This window comes from Scomber scombrus, chromosome 4 (genome assembly GCF_963691925.1).
Source record: "Scomber scombrus chromosome 4, fScoSco1.1, whole genome shotgun sequence".
NCBI classification, from domain to species: domain Eukaryota; kingdom Metazoa; phylum Chordata; class Actinopteri; order Scombriformes; family Scombridae; genus Scomber; species Scomber scombrus.
In genome coordinates, this window is record NC_084973.1 from 31,766,879 (window position 1) to 31,789,490 (window position 22,612).

Sequence of the window (22,612 nt, forward strand, 5' to 3'; positions counted from 1 at the left end):
CCCTGTATGGAGGAAGTTCATTGTGATTACCTGGTCAGATAACAGAGGAATAATGTCCCAAAGACACACACAAACACACCTCCCTCTCTCTCTCTCTCTCACACACACACACACACACGTTTCTACACCCCAACAAAACGCTAACGGCTGGAAAAGTGAGAGGGAAAACAGGAAACAGCTGTTGAAAAGCTGCTCATCCCGGTCAATCTCTCACTCTCCCCACCAACTCTTCCTTCCTTTTCACTTGTTTCTTCTCTTCACCTACACAGCAAAAAGGTTGAACACGTTTAAACGACTTTCGACCAGGTGAAAAAAAGCGAAACTTTACGTCACAGGAACTGTTAATTTCAACACTTTAGTTGACAAAAACTGTCTACTGGTTTCCTGTTACAAGAAACTCTTTTATAACCCAGTTTGCCAACCTTATCGGTGAAGGACGAGAAGAACAGCAGTCAATACATAATAGTAATGACTTTTTTTTATTATTTATTACTATACTATAATATTTAATCTATAGATGTAAGAGTGAAGAAAAGAGTGAAACAGATCCAACATCATTAAAGTCCAAAAACCTTCAAAGAAGCATTTTTACTATATATGTGATTTTCAGGCAATCAGACAAAACAAATCCATATTTCTGATATAAAAGCATTTTTTTAAACCGGGTAAAATTTGACCCGAGGACAACATGGGGGGTTTAAGCAATGCAAAACACATGTTTTTTTTGTCTGGGTTCTGCATCAGGCTATACTACAGCTTCTCTTAATGTAATAAAGACAAAAATGAAAGTATTCTTCAATGTTGTGAGTCTCTGAGAAGCAGAAATCACTTGTGTTTTATCTTAAGATCATTTTAACAGGCTTGTGACATTACTGCGACACTGGGGAGGAAAAACTACGGTCTAGTAAGGTTTAGTACAGTCTAGACCTGCCTTATGTGAAAAGTGCTTTGAGATAACTTTTGTTGTGATTTGGCGCTATATAGGGCTGGGCGATTATGGCAAAAATCTAAATCACGATTAATTGAACTTTTAACCTCGATTACGATTAATGAACGATTATCTCCACCCTTGATGAACAATTATGTATTTTCACAGTTTCTTTTGTCTTGTATTTTACACTGCTGCCCTCACACATGAGGATCTTTAGCGAGTGAAATAATGATGTTTTAAGGTGTGACGCTGTGGTTAATGTCTAGTTTACTTGATTAGAACTATGTAAAGATCATGGTTTGGGTTCAAATGATCACTGGACACAAGTTTTCAAATTCCTTAAAGATATGCAACCTTTACTGTCATGGCAACAGTGAACACCACGATTAATTGACATGAGCAAGATTAAGTCGATTAGAGTTTCTAAATGTCGGCTTTGATTATTTTTCGATTAATTGCCCAGCCCTAGCGCTATATAAATACAACCGAAATGAATTTTAAAAAAGAGGTTTGTCTCTTTCTCTTTGACATCACTGTCTACACCGACAGCAGAGGAAGCAATGATAACCATTTCTCTGTTCTATCACTGAAACTGAAACAAACTGTAGTCAAGTTGGTTCGAAGTGAATCCCAGAAGGTGACGGGACTGAACAACAGTCACAGCAGGGCCGACCCATGAGATTAAAGCCACCACCCATAGGCTGACACACACTAAAGAGACCAGCTGACAACAACAGCTTGTTTGTGTTCTCACTTTGCGAGACTATAACTAACGCCATCAGCAACACAGACCAGCAGCGTATAACACGTTTTCTACAGCATGTAAGCCAACACGCTGCTTCATCACATGTTAATGTTTTCCCAGTATGGACGCTCAACACAGAAGTGTCACTGCAACAATTAGTCTGAATCACTATTATCACAATTTCAATTAACCACTTTGAGTCATTCTTTATGAAAAAATTTCCAAAATTCTCCAATTCCAGCTTCTTCCAGTTTCTGGTTTATTTAGTCTTCTATGACAACAAACTAAATATCTTCACTTTGGAAAATGTCACATCAGGGTTTGGTTAAAACACTTTTACAGACCAAACAACTTACTAATCAATTAATCGAAGTAATAATCAGCAGATTATAATAATGATAATGAAAGTAATTGGTAGCTTCATTCCTACAGAAAAAGCATTTTATCCAACTCACTCCGAGGACCAGCACATCCCAACTCCTCTACCTCAAGTACTGCTGATACGTGTTGTCCAAATCTTTCTTTTTGTAATCTTGAGGCTTCTCTTAATGTAAATTTCTTCCTTTTGCTCATTTCTACACAGTTCAGGTCTGTGCAGACATGAACTAGTCTACAAGTGACTGCACATGTGTGGAACATGTGAGCGCAAGTTAACAGTGGTTCAATTCTGACAGGGACCTTTGTTACATATCATCACTTCCTCTCAAGTCTTTCCTGTCTGTCTCTGCTGTTATACTGTCAGAAAAGGCCATACAATGTTTGGGGAAAAAGTGTCTGTGACTTTGTTAGGAAAACAACAAAGCCATCATCTTACTTATAACTGCTGTTGAATACAAAGATTAATGAGAACTTGGAAATGAAACATTTTAAATAATCTAAACAAGACTATTTAAAACAATTCACTCCAGTCAAGTGTTGGTGACGCCTGGCCTAGAGACAGCAAGGAAACCCCCCTATCAGCTCCACCCAAACGTTCCTGGTACTCTTGAGGGTCCCGAGAACTACATCCTGAACCGTCCTGCCAGAAGCACGAACACTATTCATTGACACAGTCTGACGACACAGCACACAACTGGTCTGTTTCCTCATCAGTTACAAGCAAACAATAGATTTCAGATCAATTCAACAAAGTCCCTCGGGTCTGAAGGCAGAAGTCATGAGGGAAATTCAAATGTTTTATAACCTGGCATGTAATCTTTATCATTTTGGCCATTGCTCATGTCAGCTACAATAACATTTAATACATGATCATCACTGCAGATGCTCTAAGAAAAGGTGAAAGTGAAGTACAGTAGCTTTTGCAACAGTGTCCATTAGATAATTTTAAGCAAATGTATTTATGTACTTATTCATTTATTAACCTTTATTTTACCTCAAAGGGCCATTGAGGAAACAACAAATTATATAAACTAATGTAGAGGGAAAATCATGATTTTCTATAAAATGTTAGAACACAGTGAAAATCACTGTTTCCCAAAGTCAAGACTGACGAACTCAAATGTCTTCTTCTTTCCTGACTAACAGACTAAAACTCAAAAGATATTCAGTCATCAAAACAGTTGGGGATTAGTTTTATAGTTGACAACTAATTGATTCATTGGCTAAAATACTGTACATGGTGTAACAAGCATTTCTCTTTGTATCAGTTATAAGTGTGTTTTATAATTGAAGTCATCTCCGCAAATTAGTTTTTAGTTGTGCAGCAAACTCCAGCTTTTGACTCCAATGTTTAAAAATGAACATATCATATGACCCTATAATACTCATAGTGGTATGTATCTGTATATGCGTGAGAGTATGTGGTTAAAACCTCATTCTGAAAACATGAAAACACTGTATGTGTATGTTCGTGCGTCATGGATCAGTATCTGAACAGGAAACGGTCGCAATCTGTCCACAATGCTACATCAGAAAACACTCGCTGCAGCTTCTAAGAGCTTGACATCGTTCATACTTCTCTGAACTCAGTCACACCCTCTTCATTTCTCTTGTGTCTTTAGCCTCTAACTGCTCCCACATTCCTGTTTTTTTATTCTCAAAAATCCCCCATTATATTATTCTCTTGGCTTTTATCTCCCCCCCCCCTACTGCTTCTCTATCAGATATGATCACTGCAGGACCAGAGAAACATTTCATTACACTACCAGTCAAGTTGCTGCGGTTGTATCTTTAAATCAATAGCTTCATGAAATGTTTGGGGTCTAGAATAGTCAGGAAAAGCATGTATAAAAATATCTATTCAACTGCCAAAATGTACAGGCTAAGCGTCAAATCAAAAACAACAACACAGAGCTGATGAAGCCTGAACTCGTGCCGCAGCGCAAGTCGTTGTTTTCTCTGCCAAGAAAACGATGGAGACCATATGGTTTCTGAAGCTGCAAAGGGTAAAAAAAACACATCAGCAAATCTGACTGAGTGGATATACTGTAAAGCCAGCTGGATATACTGCACACTCTCCAAATGGTGATACTACTCCTGATACTAAAAATGCTCTTTCAATTTTCAAGAGAGTAGAGAAAATACTGTGGCAGATTCAAGGGTTTTTTTTGGAGCGGATATCACAATATTTTAGATTTTGTGCTAAATGAAGGTAGCTCAGGTGCTAAATCGAGTAAAGCCTACACTCAATTATCAATGGATATGACTGGACATATAGTCTATTAATTATTTGAGTATTTTTTGTTATGTGCAACATAATAAAAACATATAATGCTGATTAAGTTTATGTAATTTCTCCTGGTATTCCAATGTTAAAAGTATTGCAGCTGCACTTCTGAGAAGTAAATAAACGACACGCACTGAGGATTTTACGTAACTCTTCCTTTTGCCTTTGGCTGCTCTTTGTGTTTGCCGTGTCCAACTGTTATAAATGAGCAGCACTATCTCACATTATATCACTAAAAACTGTAAACACTCAAGTTGAACCGAGGGAGACGAATCACAAAGGTCCTCTGTCTGCCCGTGGTACATCAGTCAATAAACAGGTTACATCATCGAAAACAAGAGAAATGCGTTTTAATCAGGGTCTTACTGTAGATTTAGACTGAACAGCAGAAGGATAGAAAATAAAATATTTTGTACTGACCCTGAATGTCTTTGTTTAAATATCTAGATTTCTGTCCTGTATTTTATTCTTATCAGGATGGAACCTTAGTCCATCTAGAAACATTGACGCTCATGATGTGTTTGTGCTTTACTAAGTCTGAAATAGACCGACGAGCATCAACCAAAGTAGCATCTAACAGATCTAAAGTGACATCTGCTGTTTAATTAGCTATCTAGGCTGGTTATGCTGAGTTAGCAGTTAGTGGTGAGGGTTTGTTTGGTGGTTCGTTCAACAAGGTGCAGGACGTGTTCATGTATGTAATGCGTATGCCGAGTCGACAGATTCTCTTCTCATTTTCTATGGAGAGCAGGAGTTACAGCTACGTGGTGAGACTGAGACAGCACAGCAGGTTGTTAGACTGTTTGCCACATCTGTATGCGCATAAACACAACGCAATCTCAACTTTATGCAAATGAGTCCATCCAACACAACGCACCTGGTTCACGAAACTCAGATCAAACTGACAAACTAAGTAGTGCTGATCAAATATGAATCAAGATTCTGTTACTGTATCTATCACCTATTTCTCTCCTCAAATGTTTTAGTGTACCATTTGGCCGTAATATGAGAACGTTTTTGACCATGCCGCCATTTTTTCCTGCTTGAAAATTGACGAGCCAAACACAAGAACTGCCCAACTTGAGGTTCGTCTATCCCATCAACTGCTCTGTAGTAAGATAGATCAGCTCATCGTGATCATTGAAGAAAGGAGATGGTTTGTGCACCACATGAGTTAGATCATAAGGAGACTTTGATAGGAAAGCTGATGTGGGTCATTATTCAGACTCTGTGGCTCTTGTGTTGTGTATCAGGTGGCAATCAGGCTCAGAGTGACCGTCTGCTCTGCCCATGATAAGACTGCCAGGTTATCACTTTACGTAAGATTTGATTTGCTGTGTCAAAATATTGTTTTCAGTTACTGTGAAATAACCACACCCTCACAAATTAAAACCAAAGCAAAAAATGTCATTTCTTCTTTTGGTTCAGCTCTCTAAACTGTGTGCAGCCCTGTGAGGTCATGACACACAACATGTATGGGATGCATTAGTAACAGTGGAGAGCCATAACTTCTGAGAACCAACACATTTTCCACAGTGTTCTTCTGCAGCAGTTGAACTTGTGTCACGTCAAAGGTGGGTGACAATGACTGACCGATATCGGACAAGCCAAACAAAACTTGTCCTGACGCATCGGTCACATTCGCAGCATGTGATCCTCTGTGCTTCTAGACAGACTTGGAACAAACAGGGACTCACTCCGGGAAGGTTTTCATGCCAGGCAGCGCGGTCCACTGGATAAGCTTGCTGTTAATTCCCCCACTGTTCCCGACCCACAACAAGGCGAGGCCCCCGGCCAGACCTGCACAAAGACCCGGTTTGTCAGATCTGTGACATAACCCTAATCTCTGTCCGCTGTGGAGAGTGCCTCCCCGCGTCCTCAACTCCTCCTCTGAGAGGGCCTTGTTTTCAGTCACAGAGATGATAACTGAGATGGGAGGGAGGGAATCTGAGCTGTTATATAACACTCAGAGAGGAGAGTGACCTCGGACATCTCTGTCCTCGCTGCAGAGGACAGGAGCTGAGAGGGAGGAGGGGGGCAGGGAGTGCAGAGAGGGAAGATATAGCGTGTTATTTCTCAACAGATCGGAGTTTAACTTTGACAAATAAACATTTTTATGAGATTGTGATCCTCTGAAGGCAGAAACAATCATTTCACTGGATGAGCTAAACCTTGGATGTCAAAGCCAAAGAGCCATAATGTTTGGTAACATAACAATCTGATAAAATTGAAAGAAGAGATACTGATCCAATAAACTATTACTATTCCCGAGTGTTTTCTTTTAATATAAATAAATTAAAGAGAACAATATGAAGTTCTCAGAACCTCTGACAAACTGAGATCATCATGTTGAAGCTGTTTATTTACGCCTGTATGATGAACATTGGTTTTTACATGCTTGTGGTAACATGTTCATGTAGAAGTGGAGCTGTGTGTGGTCTGAGGTTTCCTGTTTTTTGATCCTTTAGTGTTGCATGTGAGTTGTGACGAGAAATGAATCTGCATCTGAATCTTTTTAAGAGGTAAAACTATCCAAGTTTTTGCTATAAAACAGCAAATAATACACTGCATTTGTTTGTTGAAAACATCTGTCAGCAGCTGTTGGACACAAGGACGATGAAAGCATTGAGAATGAACCATAAATAAAACCAAAACACTGAGTTAAAAGGGTCTAAAAACACTCTGTAGAGCTGCAGAGTTGGTAATAATTGTTATTTAATGCTTAAAATATTCATTATTAAGTGTATTAAATGTTATTATTACACTATTGGTTGGTGCAACTTTAAAATAAGAGTTACAAAAATAAAATGTGCAGCAGGAATATGTTGTTTTTTCTTCCTACCTTGCAACTCTTGACCTCAAGGTTTGGGACATTGGGAGCTTTTTAACTACTATTTATAGAAAATAAGTAGCTGGAAGTCATCATTATAGGCTCTGGAAACACGGGATGAACATTTTCTGACTTCTCTATAGCAGAAACAACAGCTGTAAACTTGGCTTCCACAACAAAAATCAAGTTCTCTGGTTACACCCATTGAGATTTCACTCCACCAGCGAGATTATGTCCGCCCCTCTGAAGTGTTTGCGTAACTCAAACTCCCCAATCTGCTCTCCTTTTGATGATGATGAAAGCTAAAGACGACGATAACAACCGCTGACAAGAAAACTTTGATTGAGATTATCGTGATCTGTTGAGAACAGGGAGAAACCTCCACAAACAAGAGGATGATCCACTTTAACTAAGTAAACGTTCTCACACATACTCATCTGTCAGCGCTGGGATTTGAAGTATTAAAGACCTGTGTGGACTCTGGATTCGAGGTACCGACTGGGTTTGAAATGCCTCAATAAAAGAAGGAAAAAACGGGTTGATTAAAGCATTATGACACCAAAAACGTATTAATTTTCCTCCTGTTTGAACTGCTGGAAGTGGAGCAACCTTTACGCAACGAGTCCAGATCAAAATCAGGCCTATCCTTTCACTTGAAAACTGGGTTAGTGGTGGTGCAGAGACTCTCTGCCAATAAAACACTTAGCCAGCTAACAACATAATGCCCTGTGTTGTTTTACAAGTTGAGGTGAGTTTAGTAGGTCAGAGTCTGTAGGAGAGAGTAGCAGACAGAGAGAGGAGCAAGGCAGTCTTTGTGCTTCAAATAAGGTTTGAAAAGAAGGAGCTGGAAAATAAGTTTTATGTGATGTTTTCTTACTTATTTAGCATCCAGAGGTACTTTAAACACATGTAAACATGCCATAAGAGGAGAAAAATCTGCAAAAATAAGCTTAACTTTAACTAAAAATCAGGACTACACATTAACTTGTAACACAAATGCACAAACTGCCCGTGACATTTGGGAAATTGTGTTTCATGCTGCAACCTGGCAACTCTTTCAACAGGCTTTCCACATCCGTAATGAGGTTATGAAAGTCAGATTCACTTTCAGACTCTCCATCGTTGCCCATTAACAAGCGTAAAAGCACTGGAACAGACATCTGATGTGTGTTTCAAAGCAATATTATCTCATCTGGTGACTCAAAGACAAAGAAGGGGATAGGAGATGAAAGTTGTTGATGTTATTGATGTCTGGGAAGGAAAATCTGGACACGAATGAGGATGTGAAAAGCCCAGAAAGCCTAGTCTAGTTCATCAGACTGTAGAGTCATTTAAACAGAGAGCACATCAGAAAAAGACATTGAACTCTGACATTAACAGTAAATTTAAGGCAGAATAAAGCTGTGAAAATGTAACCAATGTGAGCTGGTTTTAGAGGTTTTGATGTGTTTAGTCTAGTTGTCCAGTTAAGATGCCAGTGCAAATACACAGCCACTTAACATGACAACACCCTGCGTTTAAACCTGACTCAGAGAAAAACTATAAGTCTTTTATTATCCAGTCGAAGCTGATCTGCAAAAACTGAAGTTGGTGCAAATACAAAGCTGGAATACTTTTACTGCAGTGTAGCAACTTTAAAACCCTAACGATGTCATATTAATCCTATTGCACAATCTGCAATGAAGCATCAGCAAAGCATTTAGTCCTTTGGAGGACTAATTAAGTAAAAACAATACATGAAATCCCAATATTACTATTTAGCATAAGAAACGTATTTATATACAAGTTTCAATACTATACAGAACATTATAGTCTCACCACCGAAACTCCATGAATTATAAAAAAGGTCAAAAAGTTCACACTACAGCTCCATAAATGCTCTTTACGCTGATGTATGTACTTAAAAGTGACTTTAGTAGAGGGAAATCATGTCTAAATTGCATTAAATCGTAAGAAAAACACATTACGATGCCTCTTAAATGTATTTTGCATGTGTGAAGTGATGTTTATAGGTGTTTAATGTAATGTTTACCTTGTGGAAGAGGCAAAGAAACACATTATATACAAGTCTGAATATGATACAGAGCTTTACAATCTAACCGCAGAAGTTGGAAAACTGCATGAATTATATAAATGGTAAAAAAATTTAATTAAATTGTTTTTAAAAATCAATATATACCTTTATAAAATGCTCTTTAAGCTCCTGTAGGTGCTTTAAAGTGACTTTAGTAGATGGAAATCATGTACAATTTGCATTCATTGTAAGAAAAACTCTTTACAATGCCTCTTAAATCTATTTTGCATGTGTGAAGTGATGTTTATGGGTGTTTAATGTCATTTTTACCTTGTGGAAAAGGCAAAGAAACACATTATATACAAGTCTGAATATGATACAGAGCATTACAGTCTCACCACAGAAGTTGGAAAAATCCATGAATCATATAGAAAGTCAAAACTTTAACTATATAGCCCAATAAATGCTATTAAAGCTCATGTGGGTGCTTTAAAGTGACTTAAAAGGTAAGGTAAAGTAAAAGGTAAATCATTTCCAAATTGCATTGAATCATAAGAAAAATGCTTTAAAATGCCTGTTAAATCTATTTTGCATGTGTGAAGTGATGTTTAAGGGTGTTTAATGTCGTGTTTTACCTTGTGGAAGAGGCGACAAAATCTCCATCCAGCAGCCGCAGCTTGCAGAACAAAACTCCGTTGACAAAAGGCACAGCGGTCAGCTCCTCCAGAGTCAGATTGGTCCGAAACTTGAATTTCTTCTTTTTTACGAAGAAGGCCATTGTTTTACTGTCTTCACGCGCATAAAAAAAACCACGATTAAAACTTAACAAGAGAGCGAAGTAAACACTTAATTAGAAACCCTGGTTGAATGAATCGTCTCTATAGTACGTCTGTTGTTTTAATTCGTGTTTTCATGCAGGCTCCGCTTCTTCAGACGTGATTCAGCACAGAAATCTGGAAACAAATCAAAACATTACGGGGTTAAAAATGTGCGTTAAAACGGAGAGAAAATGTTAATGTTTGAGGTTTTAAAGTGACAAAGAGCCAACCTGGAGACATCTCGGGACCTGGGAGTTTCGTCAACAGCGGTTCAGCAACATAAAATGACAGAAAAAAAACACTTCACGTCTGTTTTCTCTCAGTGCAGAGGAGGAACTTTGCTTTGCGGCGTCAATGTAACGCAAAAATGACTTCCGAGCTTTCCTCTTTGCAAAATAAAAGTAAATCAAAAGTAGTCAAATGTAATAATACAAACATTCTTCTGATTAACACTCTGCAGCAAAAGTCAAACAAACAAGTTCAAGTTTATTTATTTGTCATTTTAACCATCTCTATTAAATACATACAGTGGAACAAAATTGCATTGTTCGGGACCAATCTACCTGAGAAACACATAAGAACAATTAAAAAACAGCAGCAGCAGTTTAAAAAAAGACCAGTGCTGAATAAAATAAAACAGAGTGTGTATAGATACATATGATCTTTGGTAAGATGAAAATATTTTATTTAATTTCCCTCCTTGTTAAATATTCCTTCACATCACGTTGGATATAAAAAGCTACCTCCAGCAAAACTAAATTAAACCAAACCTTTTGAAAGACTATTAGAATTAAACAGAATTAGACAACACACTCATACACATTTCTACACTTTTGTTTTATTTTAAATTTCTATTTTTTAATATTATTATAATTTTGCTTTATGCTTTATGTTAATTTTTTCTTTTTTTTCTATTTCATAGTTACTTGTTTTTAATTTAACTTGTGAATTTTAATATAGGTAGAGGCCATGTATAAGCCCTTTTGGGTTTCTTGCCGCTACCTTGCACCTTTCTTTTGTTGCTATTACTTTATCTTTTTCTTTTTGTCTTATTATTGTGCAAAATAAAAAACTTCAAACTTCAAACTTCTGATTAAAGTATCTGATTTTCCTTTTTCAACATTTTATAAAAATTATTGTTATTTTTTTTTTAAACAACAACAAAAATAAATAAAAATACGCTACAGGATTAAACTAAAACTAGTTAAAGTTTAAAGTTAGAGTTAGACAGTTCAGAAATATTTTAGTTTAGAAAAGTTTAGGTACATTTATGGATTTTATTTTTTAAAAGGCATATATTTAACTTCCGGGTTTTTAGTAGCTTGCTTTTGTGAAATTGACGTTCATTGTCGGACTACCATTCACCGCTTGTCACGCTGCAGCCGCGGAGAGGTGAAACAGTGCCACCGCGTGGTGACTGTCCGCAACTACTGGTGTTTCCTTTATTTTCTCACACGACCAAAGAAATGCAAACCTGTTTTGTTGATTTGATGTGAGATGAAAATGAATGTTGTTTCGATGTAAAATAGAGTACTAGCTGAAACTTAGTGTTTTAATACAGTTTTAGTTGTACATAAATATTGGTCAAGTTAAATAAGGTCTTGAAACTCTCCACTATTCATTTATGTTGTTGCATTGTTTTAAACCAAGGGCGTCAAACTCATTTTCATACAAGGGCCACATACAGCCCAATTTGATCTAATTTGGGCCGGATCATTAAAAGGAAGGAAAGACAGAAGGAAAAGAAGGAGGAGAAGGAAGAGAATACAGGAAGGAAAGATGGAAGGAAGGAAGAAAGGGAGCAAGGACAGATGGAAGGAAGAGAAGAGAAGACAAGAAGCAAGGAAGGAAGGAATGAATGAAGGAAGGAAGGAAGGAAGGAAGGAAGGAAGGAAGGAAGGAAGGAAGGGAAGAAGGGCAGATGGAAAGAAGGAAAAGAAGACAGGAAGGAAAGATGGAAGGAAGGAAGGAAGGGAAGAAGGGCAGATGGAAGGAAGGAAGGAAAAGAAGACAGGGATGAAAAAGGTAGGAAGGACAGATGGAAGGTAATAATAATAATAATAATAACTTCGATTTATATAGCGCCTTTCAAGATACCCAAGGTCGCTTTACAAGAGTGGGAATAGGGGGGTAAGGGCAGGGTGGGGGTTTAGGGAGGGTAGGCAAGAGAGAAGAGGTGTGTTTTGAGGTACTTTTGGAACTGTGACAGAGAAGTAGCGGAACGGATAGGAGGGGGCAGGGTGTTCCAAAGGGTAGGGGCAATTGCACAGAAAGCCCTGTCACCAAAGGTCTTGAGTCTGGTGCGGGGAGTGCAGAGTAAGTCCTTGCTGGTGGAGCGCAGGGACCGTGACTGGGTGTACGGGTGGAGGAGGTCGGTGATGTACTTGGGTGCCAGTGAGTGAAGTGATTTGTAGGTGAGGAGGAGGATTTTGTAGCTGATGCGTTGTTTGATTGGCAGCCAGTGGAGTTTCTTGAGGATGGGGGTGATGTGCTGCCAGGGCTTGGTGTGGGTTAACACCCTGGCAGCTGAGTTCTGGACATACTGCAATCTGTCTAGGGCTTTGTTGGGGAGCCCAGACAGGACACCATTGCAGTAGTCCAGACGGGAGGTGACAAATGCATGAATGAGGGTTTCGGTGACTGAGTCGGTGAGTGACGGCCGGAGTCTTGAAATGTTACGGAGGTGAAAGAAGGCAGATTTGGAGATGCTCTGGATGTGGAAACTGAATGAGAGTGTGGGGTCCAGGATCACGCCCAGGTTCCGCACTTTGGGAGATGGGGAGGTGGGACAGCCGTCGATGACCAGGGTGAGGTCTCCAACCTTCCTGAGCAGTGGTGCTGGGGCCACCACCATGAGCTCTGTCTTGTTGGTGTTGAGTTTCAGAAGGTTGTTGGTCATCCAGGTTTTAATATCGTGCAGACAGTTGTTGAGTTGTGTTGGTGGGAGTTGTGAGGAGGGCTTGGTGCTGACGTACAGTTGGGTGTCGTCTGCGTAACAGTGGAAACTGAGTCCATGGTTGCGGATGATCTGACCGAGGGGGAGCAAGTAGATGGTAAAGAGGAGGGGGCCAAGGACAGATCCCTGGGGGACACCATGGTTAACTGTTGCAGTGGTGGAGTAGGAGCCTTGCAGAGTGATGTATTGTTTACGGTTGGAGAGGTAAGACTGGAACCAGGAGAGAGCAGTGTCGGTGAGGCCAATGAGCTCAGAGAGACGGGAGAGCAGGATGGGGTGGGAGATGGTATCGAAGGCAGCAGAGAGGTCAAGGAGGATGAGGATGGAAACAAGGCCATTGTCGTTGGTAGGAAGGGAAGAAGGGCAGATGGAAGGAAGGAAAAGAAGACAGGGAGGAAGAAAGGTAGGAAGGACAGACGGAAGGAAGGAAAAGAGGAAGAAGGAAACTGGGCCGGATTGGACCTCTCGGCAGGCCGATTCTGGCTGCTGCTGCTGACAAAAAAATAAATATATATATATATATATATTTTGTCAGCAGCAGCAGTTATTTGCTCATTAACACTATACTTAAGATATTGTTGCTGAATTTAAAGCAACATACCTCACAGTCTGAATGAGCTCTCCTAGCTCACTCAACACACCCAGCAGCTATATATATATATATATATGGTAAAAGTAGAAGTACTGATTCAACTCCTTTACTCAAGTAAAAGTAAGAAAGTGCAGGCTCTGAAATGTATTTAAGCACAAAAGTAAAAATGAATTTTTGCAGTCAATGATACACAATTTCCTCTTTTGTTAATAACCTGCACAGAAAAAACCCACTGTACACAGAATATATATAAATATTATGGCTGTCAGCATTAACGCATTAATCGTGATGCGATTAAGGGCCAAGCATAGCGTGTTCATTTCTAAAAGAATCGCATTAATCGCTTCTCACTGACTCACTCACTGTAACAGATTTTCGTTATAATCAGCCTTTTGCACTGTCTGCACATTGTTGGACTTTCCTTCCAGTAGCAGATTTTGATATTAGCAGTCGCCCAGGGCAACTTCTTACCGGGGGCGACACGGAGAGCCACACACCAAAAGAAAAAAAAAAGATTGGTTTTCTATTGTTTGTTTGTATGCCATGTCTTCTTTTTGTGTGTGTGTATTGTAAAACCCAGTGACACATAAAAAAGAGCAGTTAATAAAATAATAGTTAAAACATCACAAGTCACTAACCAGTTATTGTGGTTTTCTTTAACCTTAACTTTTCAGACTTTAGTGTGAAGCAGACTTAGGGGGAAAGTTAGTTAATGGAGACAGTAAAGAGATACATTTTTAGCTTCCTTTTAAAGATATTTAGCGAGCCAACTTTCCTGATATCTAAAGGTAGTGTACCAAAGTTAACAACATTAACAAATGTTGGAAATGAGTTCCAGCCTTCTTTTTCTTTTTAAATATTTAATGTCTTTATGATGAACAAAACATAGTAACAGCAGTTGATTTGTTTGTGTCACATCTGAAGCCCCAGATAACAAAAACTGTAGCAAATACAACCAGTCACAAGGGACATTGAAAATAAAATATAAATTCTGCAAACAAAAAAAGGACTTTAGATGACAGGATGAAAACACAAGACAGACTGCCAGAGAATTCAAAACCCACCATATAACTGAGGTAGTGTATAAAAACAGAACATTGTGAATACTGTAAAAAAAGAACACCATCAGCTTGACAGTCAATGTAGTGCAAGATTTGTGAGATTATGATTTACAAAGAAATACTGTTGATAACAACAATAAAAACAAAACAGTTCAAACATACATAACACCATCAGTTTGACAGCTACCACTGTGCACTCCTGGATTTTTCAAAGATTTGTGGGATTATGATTGTTTCAAAGAAATACTGTTGATAACAGCAATATGAGTAATACAGTAACATTATGGAAAAACCTGAAAACCTAAAAATATACTTCATGAAACTAGCAAATCCTTATTCTGTTCAATTACAAAGATGTAGCTATTGCAAAACTGTATTCATCTTAGTTCCTTGTATGTTATCTAATGTGCCTCAACACTTCAGACAATGGCACAATATTTTTCATCAGCTGTTGTGGTTTTATGCCTGTTCATCGTTGTGGGCTCTCTTGATGTGCCCTGTCAAGTCAATAAACAGTCTAAAAGCTTTCCCACACAGTTTGCATGTCAACGTCTTCTCACCAGTCTGGTCTTCCCTGTTGTTGATCTCAGTCTCTTCCTTCAGTATGGGCTGTTCTCCTACCAGACTGATGCAAGGTTCCTCCTGTTCCTTTTTAATCTGAGGCTTTGGGTCCTTTGGGTCCAGACTGGAGAGCTGCTGGTCAGCAGGAATGTCCTCCTCATTACAGACATGTTGCTGTGGGAGCTCTGGAGTGACAAAAGGGGGAAAGGGTAAAGAAAAGATGCAGACATCCAAGGAAATTAAGCTCATTATTCTGGGTGTATGTGGGGTTTTTTTTTTTATACCTTTGTCTTATATAAAGGGAAAAAAACAACATTTTGACAATGAAAAAGGCTAGATCTTTTTTTACACGTGTTTATCTATTTCTACATTTATTTATTAACTTATTTCTATGTCTATTTCTGTATTACTAGATGTATCTATTTTAGTATTTCTACATGCATTTATTTATACATATATTTACTTATATATTAATTCGTTTTTTAAATTTCTGTATTTCTGTGACAGTATGTAAATAAATGTAGAATCAAATACATCAAAAAAATTAAGAAATTTCCTTTTCTATAATCAAAATACATTTATTTGAAATGTGGGGGTTGTTCATCATAGTCTTCTGTATTGTTCTACATAAAAGAAGAAAAACCCTTGAATGAGGACATGTCTGAACTTGTGAATGTTAACATCTTTTAACCACTGTGGCAGTTAACAAATCCTGCTGACTCGTCCATTTCTGGTGTTAAAAATGTTAAAAACCTTTACAAACCTAGTCTGCGTAATCTTATTTCTGGTTTCAAGGCGATATCCACCAGTTTGCGCTGACGGTCATACTGTTCCTCGTAATCGGCGACAGTTTGCTGAACAACTGTGAATACTTCCTCAGCTGCAACAGCTAGTCGCTCCTTAATTAACTCTCTAAAACGCTGAAGGGAGGCCATCGTTATTTAATTTAACTGCGCCCTTATCTTCCTGCTAAAGATGCTGCTGAACACGACTACTCTGTATTGTTAGCTTCCTGCTCGGTGTCACGCTGTTAAGTTCCAGTCCTCTGAAATGATGCCAACACGGAAGTAACTTAAAACTGCATTCTATCAAAAGGCCACCAGGGGGCGACCGTTTTGGTGTCAAAAGGACTTCCGTCTCTATACAAGTCAATGGAGAATTCACCAACTTCTCACTTGATTTCTAACCTCAGTAAACGTTTTCAAAATGTGTTTATGGTCTCAATCGCTAGTTTAAAGCCTTCTTCAATGCAGTATGATGTTCATTTGGGACATTTTGGCCTCCCTGATGTTATATTTGACGATAAAGCAGGGTATGCATTAGGGCGTGGCTACGTCGTGATTGACAGGTTGATTGGTCCACACGTTCAGGAGGGCGCCTCTTGCTCCTCCTGATGCCCATATAAGTAGAATCCTTGTTTTTATTTTTCCCAGCATGCACCGGAAATTTCCAAGATGGCGCTGCTCAGATCCGATACTATTGGCCTCCGAGCATCAGTCCACAAAACAATGGGTGACGTCACGGATGTTACGTCCATTTTATATACAGTCTATGTTAAAAACCTACAGTGCACGTGACGCAGCTTTTTAAAAATGTTATTCCGAGTCTCCAGTCGGGATGCAAACAGTAGTTAGGCGCATGTTATTACCGAATCTTCACTATTGGTTAACCTGTACTCACCGCCTGACCCTTCGCTAAGCCCCGCCCCCCTTAGTTACTGTTGCTATGTCAAGTTTTGCGCCTTCGAGTTTTCAGAGCACATGGCAATTCATACTTTGGGGGGGGGGGGGGTACTTCTGTCACATGTCAGGATTGAAAAGGCACTTGAGAAGCCATACCTTTAGCTCTGCAACACCTGTGGGAAAACATATTGGCCCGCACATGAGAGCTTTAAGACCGTTTGGTGTCTTGACAGTGCACATGAGGTGTATTGGAACTGTTTATTTACTGCTAGAACTCCCAGGCCATTAGGGGGCATAGTTCTTTCATTTATTGTTGGTATTGCAGCCTCAGCCAATAGCAAGCAACAGGAAGTGACGTAACCGGAAGTTGCTTGTTTACATGCGTCACAATAAGAGCATGGTAGTGTCATGGCAACGGAAAAACGCTCCGTCTTTACATTAAGTTGTTAAGTTAGTTATATTTGTTTATAGCCCTTTGAGTGGAAAAATAAGTAAGTAAACATGTCAAATATAATCATTAGAATGTATACTGTTAATGTCTGTGACATATTCGTAACGTTTAGCAACATTTTTGAGTAACTTTGTTGGCACGTATGACAGTTGATGCCGTATAACGGTAGATTTCAGGCTTCAAGCGACCGTTGAATTGACCGATAAGCTAACTTGTATATACGACAAGCTATTATGAATTGTGTATTAATGAATGAGCCATGATAAGCTAACTTGTATATGTCAGGCTATTCTGCATTGTTAATTAATGAATCCTTTTCTGTATTTTTTTATGTCCATTGCAGTTTCACACTGTCTTGTAATAAATCCCAACCCACTACAACACCTGCCTGTTCCTTGGAGGATATGATGCAAGGAACATGATAGTGTGTTATGTTGTTTTTAGATTGGTTCTCCTTTCTTATTTTATTTTTTTGCTGCGGTATGAAGTGGTGCTACGGTTAGTTTCACACTAACCCTAGGACCACCAACCATCAAACTGCACCCCCCCCCCCCCCCCCCCCCCAAACATTTTTGTCACCAGCCGCCACTGGATGTAGATTACCTAGATATTACACTTTTTAAAAATGAGACTCTATAAATCGAAGGGATGGAGGGCCTACAAAACCTCTCAGCCCCGGGGCCTAACATTACGTTAAGGCGGCCCATGCTTGTATCCTGCACGCCCCTAGTCATCACCATTCTCGCTCTACATACCTAACTTAAGTGTCTGTTTCGTGAAGATGTTGCAGGTTTCTTCTTCTTTTTCTTTGTACGGCTGTAGCAGATTATAATGCTGCACAATCGCCACCAAATGGTCTGTAATGATTACTGCACTGGCTTACTCTCTCTATTTTCCTTTTCAATTTCTTTCTTTCCTTTCCATACTGTTCACATTTCATAAGTACATGCTCAACTGTTTCTACAACTTTCATATCTTAAACTTTCATGTTTTCCCATAATGTGTAATGTTTTGTTTAATCTGGTATGTCCTATTCTCATCCTGCTGTCATGTTATATTTCTCCAACCAATGGAATAATAGAAAGAATTCTACCACTGGCTTTGCCACACTTTCCATCTTGCCCAGATCTTTTAACTAAGATACCTCTGATCTTATAGGGCTTCTTCAGCATGCTTATCTGCAAGTTAATTTCCATGCACTCTCACCTGGGCAGGCACCCAAACGCCTGATATACTTGGACACAATTGGCTCCTTTATAGTTCTTGTTTTTTTAGTTCCAGATACAATTAAATGTGTTTTTAAGCCAATAAACATAAAGGGTAAACAACGATCAAAGTGTGGTCTCATATACGTTTTTTTTTTAAAACTTTACTAGTCTTTTTTAATCTTTATTTAATGAGCCAGTTTTGTTGAAATCAAAATATGTTTTCCAAGAGAGACCTGAAAACAACAGTCATAAGACAAGAACACAATCAGCAAATACAACTACACAATCACTAAGAACTGATAGTTAAAAGAATCCTAAAAAAAAAATCCTAAGAAAAACAAACAAACAATAAACCTATCAGATAATGAAGCTTAAAAATCTCCAAAAGGAATGAAAGAATCGTGTTTGAGGGCATTTTGCTGTTCGGTCCAAGGCATTCTCATTGACATTAAGATGTTTTTTTCCAAGAGAAAGTCATAAGACAAGAATGCAATCAATAAGGATCAATAATTAAGATAAAAAGTTATAAAAACAAAAAAACATCAGATAATAAAGCTTAAAAATTTCCAAGAGGAATAAAAGGATCTAGTTTTAGGGCAGTTTGCAGTTCAGTACATTTAAAAGGTGCCGAGTACCCGAAACCAGTTCTGCCAACATTATTGTGGGAGGCATCTGAAGATCAGATACTCGATGGATTTTCTGTCATTAATACATTTAAATGAGACAACAAGAGATGTGAGGTAGTTTGGAAGCCTTAACAGTAAAGCTTTATAGATAAATAACATGGGATGGTTTTTCTTCTTGACTGTGAGAAAGTTCAACCAACTGTATGATACAGAGAACAATGATAAATTCAAAATGTGTCATCAGTGATAAAGTGCTGTGATAAGGGTTTAACTGCTGATGTGCTGATGGAGCAGCATGACAATATAGATATATCTCCATAGTCAGGGACAGATGTGAAGGTTAACTGTACCATAGTTTTAGGGTTTGAAAAAGACTGATATCCTTTATTTCTGCGCAAAAAGCATAGTTTGATTCTTCATTTTTTAATTAAATGTTGAATATGAGTCTTTAATGATACATTCCTCACATGCATTAATCACCCTAGGGCTGGGCAATTAATCGAAAAATAATCGAAACCGACATTTAGAAACTCTAATCGACGTAATCTTGCTCATATCAATTAATCATGGTGTTCACTGTTGCCATTACAGTAAAGGTTGCATATCTTTAAGGAATTTGAAAACTTGTTTCCAGTGATCATTTTAACCCAAACCATGATCTTTACATAGTTCTAACCAAGTAAACTAGACATTAACCACAGCGTCACACCTTAAAACATCATTATTTTCACTCCGTAAAGATACTCATGTGTGAGGTCCCACATTTAAATGTTGTTAGATGAAGTACCGCAGGTTGACCAGGAGATGTCACCCTTCTGTTTGAATCAATTCATTGCTTTCCATTGAGCCCTGTTTATAAAATGGTGTAAGAAAAAGAATATATTTGGTCTATGTTAAATCTCTGTAAAAATGTATTAACTACATTTTAAAACCTGTTTAACTTTCATTAATACACACTTAATAGATGATACATAAAGTTGCATGTCCATGCATGCTCAATTCTGACACTTTTGGGAATATTAAGTGTAAATTTAAATCTAGATTAAATGATTTTCCCCCAAAAGAAACATGAAGAAAAAGTTTCTGAGTTTCTGATCTTGTATCCTAAGGCAATAATAACTGGTGCTGACTCTCATCTGGATTGTGGCAGCTGGACACCCTGTTTTACAGAGATATAGAGATCCCCAGTTGAACTTTCACCTTCTGACAGTGGAGGAAGGAGTTTTTAATAGCTCCACCAAATAGTTCTCCCTCTCACATGTTTCATTTCAATAAATGTTAAAAAATGACCCAATATTTCAGCAAAAAACAAAGATTGGAGAAAAAGTCCAAATTAATCCATTAATCTCCACGCTCCACCTCCAGCATCTACAACAGTAACATGCTGCTCTAACACTGATGCTTCACTATTAATAATCTAATGATGTCATATATAATAATATATCAGTTGTTTTTTCTGTATTCCTGCTGCAAACTAAGTGCCCTTTTGGGAAAAAGAATAAAATGAATCTGAATCAGAGGGACCAAACCACTACTTTTACTGTAATACTGCATACTACATCAAGCTGATAACACTGCAGTACTTTTACTGTAATATTTTAACTACATCAAGTTCATAATACTTAGATACTTTTACTGTGGTAGGATTTTGCATGCATGTAATGGAGTGTTTTTATATTGCTTTATTGGTATTTTTACCTAAGTAAAGAATCTAAGTACTTTGGGACCGGTCAGCCCGCCAATGCACTCAGTCTTGTTGAACAACAGACCTTTTGTGTGCAGGAGAATCCCATGAAGCAGCTGCCATCCACCCTCCAGTGCTGCCTACAGAGAGGAATCAGGTCCAACACAACCTCATTCACCTGCCCTGCCACCACTGCAGCTTCATCTACCATTGATTTGATGTAATAAGGGGTCTTTAAGTTCATTAAAAAAAAACTTGAATTACAAAACAAGATATTGACATGATTTGACTCATTTGGACAGCTTCATTTGAGCTTTTAATGGTCTGATAACAGCTAGAAACACATGTTTCAGTGTTCATTTGGGTTCCTGACTGTTGTTTTAAGACAGACGTGAAACACTGTGAATTCATCCTTTAACACAAAAATATGTGGATGTACTTCTTTGTCTTTATCTCCACATACTTTTGGCTATAGTTTATCTGGCTGTAGGTTCAGTCCAGAACTATTGACACTAGCATGAGCTTCTGAAACTCTCATGGACAATTCTTTTATAAATTAATCTTAAACCAACTTGAGGAAAACAAATTAGTAAAGTGCATCAATACCAAGAAGTCACAGAACTTTGCTCTGGCTGATAGTTAATCCACACGCAAAGGTGTTTGTGTGTTTGTGTGTGTGTGTGTCATATGTAAACCCAGACAGGATCAGCTGACATCCTCGGGGCTTATAGCAGCTCTTGGCGTTCCTTCAATCCTTTTTTAGGATTTTGGCACCCATCCTTGTCCCAGTTGGTTTTCATCCCTCGAGATCGTTTCTGCAGAGAACAAGATGTAGTTACTGCACTACCAGATGCCAAATGCATGACCGCTACTGTCTGTCAAGTAAAACATGAGTAGAAAATGTTAAATTGAGAGTTTTAGTGACACATTTAACTGTCTCACAGTGACAGATATAAAATAAGGGAACAAACTGAGAGAGGTTTTCCAAAACTCAGTCACTTTTGGTCAAAATCAGAACTTGTTTTTGTTTTGTTTTTACTTATATTGCGTGTTACTTTGATATTTATTTTTTATTCTGTTTTAGTGGTATTGTAGGAGAGACCGTTTTGTTTTTTGACATGCTGCAAGACAAAATCTTCATGCAGGACAGTGAAGAGTGAACTGAAACTAGTATAAAGCCCTTAAGCCTAATGCTTGTTGTTGTTGTTGTTGTTGTTTTTTTGCTTGTTTGATTGTTTGTTTGTTTTTATGGTCAATGTTTAAAGTCAAATTTTCTTCTGGATAATGATAAAGTTGAAGTTAAAGTTGCTTAATTACTATTTCTAGCACATACATTTTTACACATTTTGCAGCTATTTTAAGATTTTAAAACATATCTGAAAGTAATATCTGCAGCCTGTTACATTGTGAAGCAGGATGGCACCAGCTTCACTGTGTTTTATTATGTGGTTGGTGATTTATTGCATATTTGTGAAAAAATTTGCACCACTAAAGTACAGGATCTTGCATTATTAGCCAATGTTGCAGCATTGTATTGTAGAGGCAGGAAATGTTGACCCCTAACAAATTCATCTGACTATTCCAGTGCAAAATGAGACTGCAGGACAACTGAAAATAGCAGATTTTTGATTAATTTGTCTTGTTATAAATTGTACTACTTAACTTTTGAGAGGGAGTAGAACTCAGTTTATTTAATTCTGTTTTTATAATTAGGTTGTACATTAAAATCATTGGTCTGTCTTGATGTTTTACTGCTTTATTCACTTGTCATAGGCTACCTTACTATAA

General features: G+C 38.2%; 1 protein-coding gene and 2 pseudogenes across 1 annotated transcript in view; 1 reads left to right on the forward strand and 2 right to left on the reverse strand.

Moving 5' to 3' along the window:
* Nucleotides 1–9,963, reverse strand: part of eeig1a (estrogen-induced osteoclastogenesis regulator 1a) — a 37,239-nt gene extending 27,276 nt beyond the window's left edge. The window contains exon 1 of the mRNA XM_062416808.1: nucleotides 9,821–9,963. Coding sequence (XP_062272792.1) covers nucleotides 9,821–9,963 — 143 coding nt within the window. The remainder of the gene's footprint in view (nucleotides 1–9,820) is intronic.
* The window catches only part of LOC133978509 (uncharacterized), a 455,381-nt pseudogene that overhangs the window by 277,586 nt on the left and 155,183 nt on the right, over nucleotides 1–22,612 (reverse strand).
* The window catches only part of LOC133978510 (zinc finger protein 208-like), a 355,630-nt pseudogene that overhangs the window by 67,805 nt on the left and 265,213 nt on the right, over nucleotides 1–22,612 (forward strand).